We start from the raw sequence: 15,980 nt of genomic DNA, 5'->3' as shown, positions 1-15,980 counted from the left end.
AACCTTTTTTTTTTTTTTGGGTGATTATTTTGAGGTAATGAAGAAGATTTTGTTTCTTATTTCTCTTTTTATCTACAGACATGCTCAGTGAAAAATCCTAACAATGGCTTTGAGTTCAACCTTCAGCCGCTGGCCTCTGAAAGCGGATACCATGTCAAGGCTCATGGAAAAGACTTTGTCGTATGAAGCACTTTCAAATCTTTCAAATGTTCTTGAGTAGGGTTGTATCTATACTAATATCGATACTAGGCCGTAGGCAACAAATAGCAATAACAGCATTGGATGACTAATAAAATGAAACTGGGACTTTCAGTAGATTCCGTAATTGTCAAGTATTCACTATTATTAAGTTCGATTTTGAGAAATAATGAAACCATATTGTTCTAAAATTTTGATACTGCTGAACTTTTTCAGCGCAATTATTCTGTGCAGTCCTACTTTCTTAAGTTTGTCTCCAGTTTCTTTTTGCCCTCTTGAAATGTGTCTTTAGTGCAATTATAACAAATTGAAACCAAAAGTCACATACCCCTCCTGTCTACTGTAGGTGAACATCTGCGGCCCTGTAAAAGAGTGCGGAACTGTCAGAGATAAACCTGTGTCCGGCTGTGAGCTGGAAGATAAGAAGCCTGTGAGTCAGGTCGGGGTGGAACAATCTCTCCAGTTCTCCACCGATGGCGCTCTCACTCTTACATACAAAGGGGTCATGGACATACCGACAGGTGCGTAGCCAGTGCAAAGATCACCTGATGACCTGCACAGTTAGTTACAGATATTATGCTTCCCCATTTAAAAAAAAAACTTTATTAAATAGCTTCTAGATGAAAGGTTTTCTTCTTTTTTTGAAGAAGTGTCCTGTGCTCACAAAGGTTGCATTTATTTGATAAAAAAACAGTAATACTGTGAAATGTTATTACTTTTAGTTTAAAATAACTGTTTAGTTAGAATAGATAAAAAGAAATAGAATAAATCATTCTAATATGCTGATCAAGAAACATTATTATTATTATAAATATTGGAGAAACAGTTGTGCTGCTTAATATTTTTGTGGAAACTGTGGAATTTTTCTTTTCAGGATTCCTTAATGAATAATTCAAAAGATCAAAAGAACAGCATTTATTTGAAGTATAAAACTTTTGTAACATTAGAAATGTCTTTACTGTGACTTTTGATCAATTTAATGTATTCCCTGCTGAATAAAAGTATTACTTGCTTTCAGAAAGAAATTCTTATTGACGCTAAACTTTTGACCAATATTGTATAATGAATAGTATTGTATTTTTTTTGTACCTAACATGATCATATTAGGGTGATCATGAGACTAGGACAGCTTTGTAGGAAATCTGTTGCCAGTGTCAGCAATATTACACAAATGTAGTTGATCATCAGATAATTTGATCATCAGAATCAAGTATTATAGAGAGTCTTGCATTAAAGTTACAACAGTTCTGCCCTGGACTGAACCCACTTTTACCCTGTTTCTCATCTCTACTGTAGGTACCGAAGACACCTTCATCATTAATCTTGTGTGTGACCAAAAGGCCACTCCAGCATCCCTGAGGCTTATACAGGAAGAGCTGGGCACAAGCACTCACGTAACCCACAATGTGTTCTTTGAGCTTACTACTGCTCTAGCCTGCGAGCCTGCTCCTGTAGATTGCCAAATCACTGGTAAGCCTTCCCATGCTCCATTCACTTAACAAAAACATGCTTTTAAAGTCGGCATGAAATGGAACTTGCTAGAGTCTTTCCTATTGTAATGTATATCCGAGTGAAACGGCTTTTTGAATAAGAACAAATGTAGGGTGGGACTTGATTTTGTCCATGGGGAATTTATTGGATGGTTGTGGTTTGCTATTGGTGGATGTCAGGTGAGTGACAGGTTGTCCCGCCCTTTTTGCCAGTAAACGTCATCAGAAAAGAGAAGAGATGTCGCTGCAAGAGGGAGGGGAAGTTATTCTGATTAAAGATCATGAGGGCACATGAATTAAAACAAATAATGATGTACAGGGATAAACCATTTATTATAAACGCTGTAATATTCCATAAAAACGAACTATTGTCCATTTTGATTTCATGGTGACCTTAAAACTGAGGAGTGTCATTTCTGCACCACTATTATCACCAAACTCAAGCTGTTTCCCCTTGCATTTCCAGATTCACAAGGTAGAGCGTATGACTTGGGTGACCTCAGCCTGGATGAAAAATATTATGTTCCTCTGGACACCTCGGATCAGGCCCGGTCTCAAAAGTTTTACATCAACGTGTGTAAACCACTGCCTCGCGTCCAGGGCTGCCCTGGTGAGTGTCTACTGATGTGTTGACAGACTCTTTGAAAGGTCTACCTGTTTCTAGCTTGGTTCTGGGTATTTTCTGATAGTTGGTTCCACTTATAAACAAACCATCAAAGCTAGGGCTGTAACGATACACCAAACCCACGATTCGATTCGTATCACGATTTTTGACCCACGATTGGATTCGTATCGCGATTCTATCACGGGGGCGGGGCTTGAGGGGGCGGGGCTTGTGGTGAAAAAAAGAGATTTTGAGAGAAGAAGAAAAAATACCGGTATTTTTATTAAATAACATTAGGAAAAACCTGTATAATCTAAACACCAAATAACAACAATAACTATGCAAATTATTAAACTATACAAGGCAGTGTAGGCTGCTGCTTTTGGGTTGTGTTCTGTACTCCAACTAAATTGATTTCGGGATGGTGCCGTAGGATATGCATCTCCATGTTGGACGTGTTGCCGGTCAATTGAGGATTAATTTAATGCACTTTCTGAGAATTTATATTTCACAAGTTCACACTTACAAATAAGTCAGATAGAATAAATGCGTATTTGGCGTGCTGTCCGAGGAGAGGGCTCCGAGTTAGGTATTCGGCCCGAACCCACTCCCCCCGTATTCCTGGCTGTGAAATAAATAAGATAAGCCAAGAGTGAGGAGTCGGGGTGGTGGAGGGATGCTGAAACTGTCAAGGAATGTTAGGTGAGTTGACAGGGTGAATATTTATATGCTCCTTCTCGTGCTGATAGGGTAGACATGGTAATTGTTTGATGACCAGTTGATTGGAATGATTATTTGAACGTGCTCCTCCCGAACTTTGTTTATAAAACATCATTTCAAGTTTTGGCTGCAAATTTCACGTCCATAATGCTGAAATTGCCAAATTTTAAATAATTTATCCTCAACTAGTTTTGTGGTGTAGGTCTACGTATTTTATAATGTTAACTTCAAATAATACTAATAGTAATTTAAAGATGTGGTAGTTCAGGATAACTCTGGGAGTTGGAAGGGGTGTGATCGCGATTCTGCCTTCTCACATCGCGATACAGGATCGTGGACCTGAGTATCGCGATTTCGATTTTATATCGCGTATCGTTACAGCCCTAATCAAAGCGCATTAGTTCTGGTCTGAATGACCACGCAATAAACTAATAGACTTCTGCTTTTGGCAGCTGGAGCGATTGGAGCGTGTGGTCAGATCAACGGCAGGAGTGTGAACCTGGGATACGTGCAGTCCAGCCTGCAGGCTGCACCAGATGGCTCCATCAGTATTGTTTATCTGAATGGGGACAAGTGTAGTTTAGGACGTTACTCCACCCGAATCATCTTCCAGTGTGATGACAGTCCTGTAAGCAAGTGCATGGTTACAAGTAAAAAAATAAATTTTATCCATGGTACTTTCCACAAATAAGGAACAAATTGGTGTCTCATTAACTTTTTAAATAATTTACAGGTAATTTCATATTCTTTTGAATGAAAGTTATTAGATTATAAAAATGATGTATATTTAAACTATAATCAAACCTAAAATGTATATTGCATCTATGTGTCCTCGTGTCTAAATGTTTATTGTTAAATTATTTTATTGATCAAAAATGTATTGGTATTTAGCTAGAAGCAAAAAATCTCCTTCCATATTCATTTTTCATATAAGTATAATGTAAGTTTCTAAGTAACTACAAACCAATATTTGGTCCCTAATTAGTGACAGCAAAATATAAGCAAATTCTGTAACCCCTTAGGGTTATCGATTCTGGTGTATTTTATTTATTTAGATTTAGATTTAGGCAAATAACAGGATCACAAAAACGATAAAACTCATGTCCCCTATTTTGGAAACTGGATTACAAAAAAAATGTATAAAACAAAAAGAAATAAGAAAAATATATACTCTAAACTTTGTGGTCAGTAAAATTATTGTTGTTACTATTACTATTATTCTTTGAAAGAAATTAATTATTTTATTTAGCATGAATGCATTAAGTTGATTAAAAGACATTTTGACAGTAGACATTAAATGACATTAAAGACATTTATAGTATTACAAAAGATTTCCATTTAAAAAAATGTGGTTATTTTGAGCTTTCTATTCCTCAAAAGTTTTTTATCCATCAAATTTGATTTAAATTGTAATAATATTTCATTTCACAATAGTATTGTATTTTTGATCAAATAAATGCAGCATTGGTGAGCAGAAAATACTTTACAACACTTGTGTAGATTTTTTTGTGTGTATTTTTCTCTATTTCTGGAAAGTGTCCCATGTATTTAAGACTGAGACTGAAGGTTTTTATGATGAAGCTGTTAAAACACATTTTTCTTGCTTCTATTAACAGGGTGCACCAATGTTTGATCGCAAAGACGGCTGCGAGTATGTTTTCATCTGGAGAACCTCAGAAGCTTGTCCAATCAAAAGAGTGCAGGGTAAGATGAACAGCCAATTCCTTCGCAGGACAGTTAACTAATGCTCTCGCTTTAACTCAATGTTTTTCCTGCTCTTTGCAGGTGAAAAGTGTAAAGTCCAGGACCCCAAGAGTGGTTATGAATACAATCTCACACCGCTGGCTGGAAAGGACTATGAAGTGAAGGGTTTGGGTTATGAGTATCACTTTGCAGTGTGCAGCCCCATTACAACCTCGGTCTGCCCTCACGACACCAGCAAGACTGTGTCCTCCTGTCAGGTCGAGGGCCAAACACACAGGATAGCAGGTGAGTTTATTTCTTTAGTTCAGTCTCAGTGCTGAGCTAGTAGGTGATTAGTAGTAGATTATTTAATTTTTTTCATGTTTAACCTTTCCCATGCTCCTTTGCAGGGGTAGCCAATCAAAACCTCACATTTGATGATGGGATTATCATGATCAACTACACGAATGGGGAAACGTGCCACAAGGTCTACGAGAGATCAACGGCTATTCTCTTCTCCTGCGACCACAGCAAGAATCCTGTGAGTTCCTTGCAGCCAATGAACAAGTTTATTAAAAAGTTGAATGGTTTCCCTAAATAATTTTTTGTTGTTCGTCAGGGTAAGCCAGAGTTCATAAAGGAGACGGCAGACTGCACATATCTGTTTGATTGGCACACAGCTTTGGCCTGCCCTTCCTTCAAAACCACAACCTGCTCTTACAAGTAAGAGCAACTTTTGGTAACACTTTATTTTAAGGTGACGCAGTTAACTTACTACATGTACTTACTATAGGAATAACAGTAAATTATGCATAATTACAAGTAACTAACCCTAAACCAAACTCTAACCGTAACTCTATAGTAAGTACATGTAGTTAATTAATATTACTCCGTACGTATTTGAGTAAGTACAATGTAACTATGTCACCTTAAAATAAAGTGTAACCCAACTTTCTTGCTAATGTATTTGCACCTAACACATAATATAACTGTCTAAATCATATACTCTTTCTTTGGCAGTGATGGCAATGGCCATTCCTATGATCTATCCTCTCTGGCCCTGCACAAATCTAATTGGATGATCGTGCCAGAAAAGGACAATCAGAAGCAGCGTTACTATATCAATGTGTGCAAGTCTTTGGTGCCTCAGACCGGTGAGTGTCAGCAGCACAGCTGGAGCGTATTGACCATTCAGCATAGGTTTTATAACTGGTGTTTGTCTCAGGGTTGTGGAGCTGCCCGTCTAGCGCTGCAGCCTGTCTGAAGGACGGAGACAAGTATGTGAATCTGGGGGAGGCAGAGGCAGGACCGCAGTGGGATAAAAATATACTGATTTTGAAGTACACCAATGGACAAGCCTGTCCTGACCAGAAGAGAAACCGGACCACCATCATTCGCTTTAGATGCGACCCTGACAAAGTGGTCTGTAATTATTAAGGCTTTTAAATATAATTTTGACCATAACTGTATGTGTGTGTATATAAGACTTCAGATGCAAAAACCTCTAAGTCCACTTTAATTTCACTTTAATGTCAATGAAAAGGTTCTTAGTCAGTTATTGAAATGCCTTATTTAAATTAAAAAAAATCACTGATAGGAGTTTAAAAAAAAGCTAATTTAAAAAAAAAATTCAGATGGACTTTATATCACGAAAAAATTATATTTTAAATAAATGCTGTTCTTTTGAACTCTCTATGGGTTCTTACAAATATTTAAGACAACGGTTTTCAACATTGATAGTAATAATACAATTTCTTGAGCAGCAAATCAACATATTAGAATAGTTTCTGGAGGATCATGTGACACTGAAGACTGGAGTAATGATGCTGAAAATTCAAAAACATAAAAAATCTTACTGACCTAAATTTATAATTATATGTAAATAATAATAATTACAATTATTTCTATGTATTTACAGTATCTGTAACCCTGTTCTTGTCTGTCTCTCTGACTTGCTGTCTGTCTACAGGACTCTGAACCCACTCTGATCACGGCACTGGAGAACTGTGTGTATAACTTTGTGTGGTTCACTGCTGCAGCCTGTCCTCTCAACAGCACTGAGCATGGAGACTGTAAAGTCACAAATCCAGCTACAGGTGAGTCACCCACTTGAGCGTCAGTCACACAGAATACACAATTACTCACTTGAACACTCAGAACCAGAACAACTGAATCATCTTATCCAGACACTTCCTGTCTGCTCATAACACTGTCTTCTAGGTGCATGTGTCTGTTGCATGCAAATAGCCTAATACAGAAAATGTTTTTTTCACACAACCTCTAGCATACTGCATTTATTTTTGTCCCCTGAATCAATCTTAAGATATGAATGTACTGTGTATGTGTTTGGTCTCCACAGGTCATCTCTTTGACCTTAACGGCCTCAGTCGAACAGGTGGCTATACGGTCTATGATCCCCTGGCCCATAGGAAGATGTTCAGACTGAACGTGTGTGGAGAAGTAGCCAATGCTGGTTGTGCATCTGGAACAGGTATGTTTCCATTTGTCCCCTTCATTTAGTGAAAAACTATTATTTTTTTTAGATTATTATTTTTAAGTAGAACTTTGGAGTCTATAGGGGCTTTTGCACCAGGTAGTTATAGGAACTAGTCACCAGCGCGGTCCCCCGAGAACTTAATTTTCCCCTAGGGCCATTTTCCTGGTTGCATTCACACTGCCAGTCAGCAATGTCATTTAAGCACGGCATTCAACAACTGGAGAATGGAGGACGCCATAATCGGAGCTGTGTTTTTGTTGTGTGTTGTGGGTTTCGTGATAACGAAGATGGAATGTAGACATATAAGTTATGCGATTTGAAAGAGCAAAAAGGAGAGCTAAGAGACGAAATCTCCTACGGCAACTTGCAGTGCTACATATCATCGAGCAGGGTTCGAGCAGAGTTTGGAATAGGGATTGGTAGGTGGGTAGTGGATTTCATCCGTGTTTTCATGTTCTCATTCTGGCATGTTCATTGTCAAAAAAATAAATAAAACAAAAAAAAAATTATTCACCTGTACCCACCCCTGAAAAGCACCGCTGCCACGGTTTAAAAGTGCTTGAATTTCACTCTTAAAAATCTTTATGATCCCTGATCGAGGCTGAGATAAGAACACAACATGCCTGGACTTCGGCATCGGTCCATCTATCGTTGGTTGCTGTTTGTCCCTGAATCATGGATGGATAGATAGACAGACAGACAGACAGATACAAGTAGTTTTGATTTTTCTTTGTTTTGCTCAGCATTTCTGTTTCAGTGAGAACAGAATAATTGTTTTAATACATCTAGGCCTTAAACAAAGACTTCACATGGTACTGTTAAAGCTGCAGTAGGGAGTTTTGAGAAAACGTTGACTTAGCCTGAAAATTTGAACAAGCACAACTTACAGGTCCCACCCCCTTGCTCTCTGCTGCGCTACAGCCCTCCCTCCACAGCTCGTCCTCCACAGCGGAGCCTGTCGTGAACGCGCAGGCTAGTAAACAGGGCCACCGATAACAGCGGATAAAAAGTTATATGGCACATTCACTAATAGGGACTAAACGTCAATAATATGCTTTACATTGACTATGGCCTGCCCATACTTTGACTACAAACTTGGTCCTCAAATCATTATGTATTTTGCAATAGCCTACATGTAACTTTATAACGTTGCACTCTTTCTATAAGTTATACATAGCTAGTAAGATAACGTTATATAACGGTAACTAACGTTACAGTATGTAAGTAATTATTCTAGCGATATATAATGCTAGATGAGGTGTGATAGTACATTATTTCAGCAACATAACAAGCCAGTGAATTAGCAGGTTTCAATTGTTGCTTAGCAGAGTGCGTGACATTTTATCTACATGTTATGCGGCTAGAGTTTTGACACCGAGTCAATGGGCTCTTTGTAATTCTTTCTTTTTCGCTTGTTTATCGTCATCAGTCTTTTTCCTTTTACCTCTTTGTTTTATGAGCAGGTGTCACTCGAGAATTGGCAGTTTAGGTTGTTTCTCCGTCATAAGCACAGCTGCAGCACGCCGGCAATCTTGAGTTTGGACGACGGCTCGCGCTGTGCAAGAGAGGGGTGTGATCAGCGCGTACACGAGCGTGATTGACACTGCTAAGACATTCCTCCTGGCTCTGATTGGTTGTTTCTGACCGGGAGCGTGTATTTCTTGCAAATGGCAATAGGACCACTAGGAGGACCCAGAGGAGCTTGATTTTTACACAGATTATCTGTCTCATATTCTACTGTCAGGACATAATGACAGTTTTAGCAAATACATTTTTTCAAAAGTTACCTACAGCAGCTTTAAGATGTTTTTTTGTTGCAGGTGTGTGCATCAAGGACAATTCAATGGCCATAAATGCTGGAAACGCCACAAGGAAGCTGGTCTATAAGAATCAGGTGGTGGAGCTCACCTATGAGGATGGAGACCCGTGCCCCGCTGACCCTTCCTTCAAACACAAGAGCGTCTTCAGCTTCGTCTGCAAGTCTGAGGGAGGAGGCACGGATGAGCCCGTGCTGGTGTACTCGGATGACACCACTTGCGCTCACTTCTTCTTCTGGCACACCGCTCTGGTCTGCGAACAACAGGTAATGGAAAGTCTTTTAAAACTTTCAATCCTCTGAACCTCGCTTCATTTGAACCGGCAACATATTTAGTGCATCTTTTCTGCAGGTGAAGTGCTCCGTTTGGAATGGAACCAACCAGATTGACCTGAGTCCTCTGATCCATCTCACTGGTTACTACACCGCTATCGATGAAGATGTAGACAGGGAGAAGTCTCCTGACTTCTACATCAACATCTGCCAGCCCCTCAACCCCATCCCAGGGGTCAACTGTCCTCCAGGGGCCGCTGTGTGCATGGACCCTGTTAATGGAGAACCAATTGTGAGTAAACACATGAGCAGTGATTTCCACTTTTCTTGCTTTTTTAAGATGGTGTATTGTAGGGAGGCACGATACCACTTTTTCTTAAACAATTCCGATATGATAGGCAAGGCAAGTTTATTTATATAGCACATTTCATACACAATGGTAGTTCAAAGTGCTTTACATAGAAGAAATTAAAATAATCAAAAACAAATAAGAATAATTAAAACAGTTAAGAATAAAAAATAAAATAAAGTAACGTTAAAGTAAAAACACGCTGGGTTCCTTGTAAACCTTGTCGGACCCTGCTCGATGCTTGTTTTGTAAACCTTTAAGAAAGTTACTGTTATCATAGCGGGGACCCGACACATATCACTGAGAGCTGGTATCAGTTGTTTTTGGTTCACCTCGAGCCGATGGAGGAGGGTGTGAGCCCTGGCGCTGTGGCAGAGGCCGAAGAGCTCTCACAGGAGGAGGGGGAGGAGGAGTGGGGCCTGCCGTTTTTTGGTTGACATCTGGGGGCTTGCAGCAAAAGAGTGGGATAGTTTGGTTCCAGCATACACCAGTTTTTCCATTTTCTCTGAGAAGCACAGACGTGGGGATGCTGGAGAGAGGGATAATGCGTCTGTGATACTATGATACTTTAAATTTTGTTACTCGCCAATTTGAGTACCGATACCTGTATTTTCAGTGCATTTTTTTATATAATTTAAATATAATCATTTAAGTAAATAATTATTTAAAAATATAAAAATATTGGGTGAAGAAAGAATATGAATCATATTAGTTGGCTTGATTTGTTTAGCAAATAGCAAATAATATTTTAAGATAAAATCAAATGAAATAACTATATTGTGATATAAAATGACATTAAAAACAAAATTTAATTACTCATATCATTAAGATTTTGTTCATATCACCCACCCCTATTTCAACATGTTCAGAATTGTGTAATTGTAGCGAATGTGACTGATAATATAATTAATACTGTTGTTTTTTATTATTAATTTATAAAACGTAAACATTTTAAGTTGTCATTTTATTCAATTAGTTTTACTGTTATTTTAGTTTTTGCCGTGGTATCGATTCAGTATCGGTATTGCAAAAATTTAGTCAGCTATATTATCGAAGTCATAATTTTTGTATCGTGACATCATGAATGTGCTCTCAACATGCTCTCGCTTCTGTGCCGCTGCACACTCAAACCATCAGCTTGCGCACACCAGCTATACAGTCATAAATATTTAATTTATGCTTAATATTCTATTAATTATACACAATTACATCATAGACAAAAAAATATAGTATTATTAGTTTAATTAATAACCAATATGCTACAAAAGCCATCTCGCATGCATAACTTGTTGCACTTTAAATGTCACAATTTAGATGAAGAAAGTTCATACTATCAGTCAAATGAATAGGAATAATGTCATGAAGTATTTTTTATTACTGATTAGGGTTGCAAAGGGGCGGAAAATGTCCGGTAAATTTCCATGGAAAGTTAAGCTGGGGAATTTTGGAAATATTCCATATTAGAAACTTTCCATGGGAATTATGGGCCTTTAGGGGAACTAACTGGGAATTCATTGTAATGTAATCGATCATTGTATCACATCCAAGCATAAATATAAACAGAAGTCATAAGAAAACATGTTTTCAACAAAATGTTGAAAAATGTTTTCAAAATGTTTTCAACAGATTTATTTGTAAGTAGAACAGAACAAGTTTTAATTATTTTACTGAACATTGACAATCACTTGTTTCATGGAAGAACAAAAACAGGAATATTGGGTTAAATATTACTCATCCCCCAACCCCACTCAATCAAAAATGCACCCCCATCCAAAAATCCCCACAAAGTCCCATTCAAAATGTTAAATGAAAAAAAAAAGAAAAAACTTCTCCTCCAAAACGTCCCATTAAACATGCAAATCTTTGCGATGTCGGCTAAACATCGTGATGTCTGTCAGCCATCACGATGGACGATGATATCATCCATTGGCCCAACCCTAGTAAGAATACTAATGCAATGGCATGAACAGATACATAAATAGTAAGGCTAGCTAAACAACTGGAATAATCTTGAAAACATATTGCAGTAGGCAATATGACAAAAAACAGCCACATGAGGTAGCTAGCATCTCCCTTATGTGGTAAATAAAGTTATGCTAGCTTATTTAGCATTTAACTTATCAGCAGTGCTACTAGATGAATACGCTAGCTTATTTAGCATCTAACTTATCAGCAGTGCTACTAGATGAATACATTTGTATGTGATATTTGCAATTTAAACATTTAATAAATATATTTCCCCATAATATCATCAAAACTTACTTCACTTTGTTTAGTCCACAGGCTCAAATGTGTGCCTTCAATAGTCTTGTGCTTTGGGCTTCTGTACATGTGATGGAGGCATGCACAGTGCCAGTAGGGGGTGTGGTCTCAATAGCCATGCAGTAAGCAGTGTTCTAGGTGGATGTGATTGAGGAATGGCATGGATATTCAAGTGTATTTGAATGGCATCTGTTTGTTTTAGACAAGATTATGCTAAAATATACTTTCCTCAACTATATTTAAGTCTATGAAGAGCCAACCCTCAACGTTGAAAATTCCCACTTTATTCCCGTTTATTCCCATGAAAAGTTTCCATCTTTGAAAATTCCCAGAATTTTGCAACCCTACAGAGGTACCAGGGGTTGCTATTGAATCAACCCTAATCTATAGTGACATGTTTGAATCAGATTTTAAATTCAGTGTGGGCTTTTCCTTTCTGTGCAGGACATCGGACGAATCACCTCCCCTCCTCTTTATAACACCAACACCAACGAGGTGGTGATCACCTTTACCAGCACCACCATCTGCCCTTCTAACCGCACCTCCAACTACTCCTCCAAGATCATTTTCACCTGCCAGAAAGGGGCAGAGTTGGTAAAAGATCAACCCAAAATCTTAGTTGGAGTCATAAATTGTCGACTTCAACCGAGTTGTTGTTAATTCAATCATTTTGGTATTCGTTTCTGTTATACATGAGTGTAAGTGTTTGTTTTCCACGAACAGGGTTCTCCCCAGATGATCCGGGAACAGGACTGTATGTATGTGTTCGAGTGGGCCACTCCTGTGGTTTGCCCGGAGACCGTCACGGCGCAGGGCTGCAGTCTGACCGTCTCCCAACTGCGTTACACCTTTGACCTCTCAACGCTGTCAGGGCCTGTTCAGGTAATCACAAGAGACTTTTTTCCAGAAAACAAAGACTGAACATTTTAAATAAGTATACTAACAAATCTTACAGACACCAAATTTTGAAATAGTAATGTTTATGAAAGAAGACTCTTTTGCTCACTAAGGCTGCATGTATGTGATCACAGTTATATAACAGTTTTCTATTTGAATTGTAAAATGTAATTTCCTGTGATGTCAAAGCTGAATTACTCCAGTCTTTAGAGTCACATGATTCTTCAGAAATCATTCTGATATGCTGATTTGGTGCTCAAGAAACATTTCTTATTAAATAACAATATTGAAAACGGTTGTCCTGCTTAATAGTTTTGTGGGAATTGTGATGCTTTTTTCAGAATGCTTTAATGAATAAAGAGTTCAAAAGAACAGCTTTTTTTTTAAATAGAAATATTTTGTAACATTATAAATGTCTTTACTGTTAGTCATCAATTTAATACATCCTTGCTGAATAAAATTATTAATTCCTTAAAAAAATTATCTTACCGGGCCCCCGAACTTTTGAACGGTAGTGCATATATATATATATATATATAATAAATATATATATATATACTGTATATATTTTAAAAAGTGTCAGCTTATAGGAGCATAGTAGCGAAAGAATGATTCTGGAGCTCACTTTATTGTGTCTTTTAGGTTCCTGGAAGCTCTGGCTCCTTTACAATCAATGTGTGTGGGACTGTGACAGACACAAAATGTAAAGACAGCGCAGTATGTCTGATCTCCACTGGCTCAGCGGCTTCATATGGGAACAGCAAAGTCATGAACCTAGACTACAAGAGGGAAGAGCAGGCTGTGATCATGCAGTATAGTGGAGGAGACACCTGTCCTCAAGGTAAGACAGACACACTAAATCACTCTAAAAACATAGTGAACTAAACCACATTTTAAGGCATAATAGACGGATCTTTGGCAGAAGGTAATAATTAACTGTAGTGCTTTGTAAGGTGCAAAGTAAATTGCTGCGTCCCAATTCGCCTACTTATACTACGCCCTAAAAGTATGTACTCTTTTTGTGAACAAAAAGTACATACTTTTGAGTGTGTAGCAAAAGAGTAGGTAAGCTTTGGGACATACTACTTCGTCATCTTTAACGGACAGATCTGTCGCGTGCTGCGTGCATAATGTCACCGTAAACTGCCCATCTCGTCACAGTTAAAATCCTCCATTCAATCTAAGTTAATTTCTTATGGTTTCAGAGAGAAATGTTGTAGCACGTTCATCTGCCAGTCGTGAGTCTTTCATGCCGAGACTCTCCTCGTGTGTTTGGAATTTGAATATAATAATGCATTTAAAAGTTAATGGCTAAACATATCTTTGCAAAAGTTCACAATGCTGCTGCAGATGCAATATAATGTGGACAACATTGAATAAATACATTTTCGTCAGGTTAGATACTGATAATTAATTATTCAAACCCCTTTATCTAAACCTCTCTACATAACCGTCGGACTCACGTGTCCTCCATGTCTGTAGTTTTTGAACACTTTTCACTCGTGTTTGTAGTTCTAACCGAATCCTCGTCCAACGCGCGATGGGTTGTGGGCAATATTAGCCGTTAGACTGTGCATCGATCTGCACTTCGGATTCTGACCGGATATAGTAGACCATCCGGGTCTCTTTGGAACACTCATTTCAACATACTACGATTTGGGACGTACTAATTCTATTTTCGAATACTATTTAGGACGGATAGTATGCGAATTGGGACGCAGAAAATGTTTCATAGTAAAGGCAATCCCAGAATGCATTGCAATCAAGCAAGCTCAAAATCTAAGATGGAAGAATCCAGTTACACTTTGTTTCTAAATCATTAAAATTTGTGTTAATTGTCTTTCAGTTACAGATAAAGATGAAGTGTGCACTTTCCCCTTTAATTTCCTGGGCAAGTCTTATACTGATTGCACAACTGAAGGCAGGACTGACGGAAGGAAGTGGTGTGCAACTACAAGCAACTATGACAAAGATCAGAAATGGGGCTTCTGCTCTGATGGTACGAATCCCTGGCAGCCTAAAACCTCATAAAATACATGTACTTCTTTTGGATAAAGCAACTGGACAAGCTATATTGATGTAAAAAGAGCTTTAATTAATCTATTTCTTTTAAATAATGGATTCAGTTCCATGTGTAGGAAAAAAAATAAAGTAAATATTAATATTCTTCTGAATAATAAATAATACATAAATAATTGAAGTACAAATGTAAATAATTGTTTACAAAATGGTTTTTTATTTATTTAATAAATTTTGTAATTACATTAGGTTTCATTTAAACAAGTAATATTTAAAACCTAGTTTAATCATTAGGTTCAGCATTTTGGCAGCACATAACATCAACATTACTTAAAGGTGCACTATGAAACTTTTTTTTTTTATGTATTTCAATCCTTCTTCCAAAACGTGTTTTTGTCTTACACTGATTCACTATGGTAAGCCTATTATAAGAGTTTATATTTTAGACCCGAAGGGATGGTTCTCATGGGAAATTGTACAAAATCGTTGCGTACGATTTTATTGAACAGATAAATTGCCATATGTAGCTCTCTTAACAGAGTTCATTGTATTGGGAATGGTCATATTCATCCGCACGGTCACACAGAGCCGAAGCACATCCAAAACAATCTTCTTTCACAAAATGCATGTTTTGTTTTTTTATCTGCCAGAGGGCCAAAAGTTGTATTGTATGCCTTTAAATTGTATGTGTTTTATAAGATTTGAATTAGAAATGTGTTTCTGTCTGCACTTGACTTAGTCAAGTCCCTGTAAAGGCAATTCTAAAAAAAATTATTACAAAGACTGTGAACTGTGAATTACTGAATTGTGGAGTTAGACCGTTAAACAGTTTTTCACCATTGCTATTTTCCGGATTTTTTGGGCGGGGCTAAAGCGGGGCTCGATGACGCACTGGAGCCCCTGAGCTCCTGAACACGCCCCTACTTGATGACGCACTGAGGCCACTCAATCGCGACCTCCTGTCAGTACTATTAGTTACTACAGCCTACAGTTTGCTAGTTAGCTATGCCTTCGACACGGAAATGCGTAGGCTACTACCTGGATGCGATCATGTACAAACAGATCGGTGTCTTTATTTAAATTTCCTAAAAACGATCACATCAAGAAGAGGTGGATTAATTTTGTTGAAGAGCCAACCTTGATGGAGAGCTGAGGATCACCGCCAACACCCG

At 38.0% G+C, this 15,980-nt stretch overlaps 1 protein-coding gene across 1 annotated transcript in view; it reads left to right on the top strand.

The window, feature by feature from the left end:
- The window catches only part of igf2r (insulin-like growth factor 2 receptor), a 44,999-nt gene that overhangs the window by 23,483 nt on the left and 5,536 nt on the right, over positions 1 to 15,980 (top strand). Inside the window, exons 20-38 of the mRNA XM_056269549.1 lie at positions 79 to 180; positions 545 to 719; positions 1,495 to 1,668; positions 2,155 to 2,298; positions 3,465 to 3,640; positions 4,629 to 4,716; positions 4,798 to 5,001; positions 5,106 to 5,236; positions 5,315 to 5,418; positions 5,716 to 5,849; positions 5,921 to 6,117; positions 6,665 to 6,791; positions 7,055 to 7,186; positions 9,013 to 9,275; positions 9,361 to 9,573; positions 12,337 to 12,486; positions 12,616 to 12,774; positions 13,432 to 13,630; positions 14,636 to 14,788. Of these exons, the coding sequence (XP_056125524.1) occupies positions 79 to 180; positions 545 to 719; positions 1,495 to 1,668; positions 2,155 to 2,298; positions 3,465 to 3,640; positions 4,629 to 4,716; positions 4,798 to 5,001; positions 5,106 to 5,236; positions 5,315 to 5,418; positions 5,716 to 5,849; positions 5,921 to 6,117; positions 6,665 to 6,791; positions 7,055 to 7,186; positions 9,013 to 9,275; positions 9,361 to 9,573; positions 12,337 to 12,486; positions 12,616 to 12,774; positions 13,432 to 13,630; positions 14,636 to 14,788 (3,025 nt within the window). The remainder of the gene's footprint in view (positions 1 to 78; positions 181 to 544; positions 720 to 1,494; positions 1,669 to 2,154; positions 2,299 to 3,464; positions 3,641 to 4,628; positions 4,717 to 4,797; positions 5,002 to 5,105; positions 5,237 to 5,314; positions 5,419 to 5,715; positions 5,850 to 5,920; positions 6,118 to 6,664; positions 6,792 to 7,054; positions 7,187 to 9,012; positions 9,276 to 9,360; positions 9,574 to 12,336; positions 12,487 to 12,615; positions 12,775 to 13,431; positions 13,631 to 14,635; positions 14,789 to 15,980) is intronic.

Source organism: Rhinichthys klamathensis, unplaced genomic scaffold, assembly GCF_029890125.1.
Source record: "Rhinichthys klamathensis goyatoka isolate OS25496 unplaced genomic scaffold, OSU_Roscu_1.1 h1tg000281l_1, whole genome shotgun sequence".
Lineage (NCBI taxonomy): Eukaryota > Metazoa > Chordata > Actinopteri > Cypriniformes > Leuciscidae > Rhinichthys > Rhinichthys klamathensis.
Note: the sequence above shows the minus strand (reverse complement) of the source record. Positions and strands in the feature narration are given on the sequence as shown.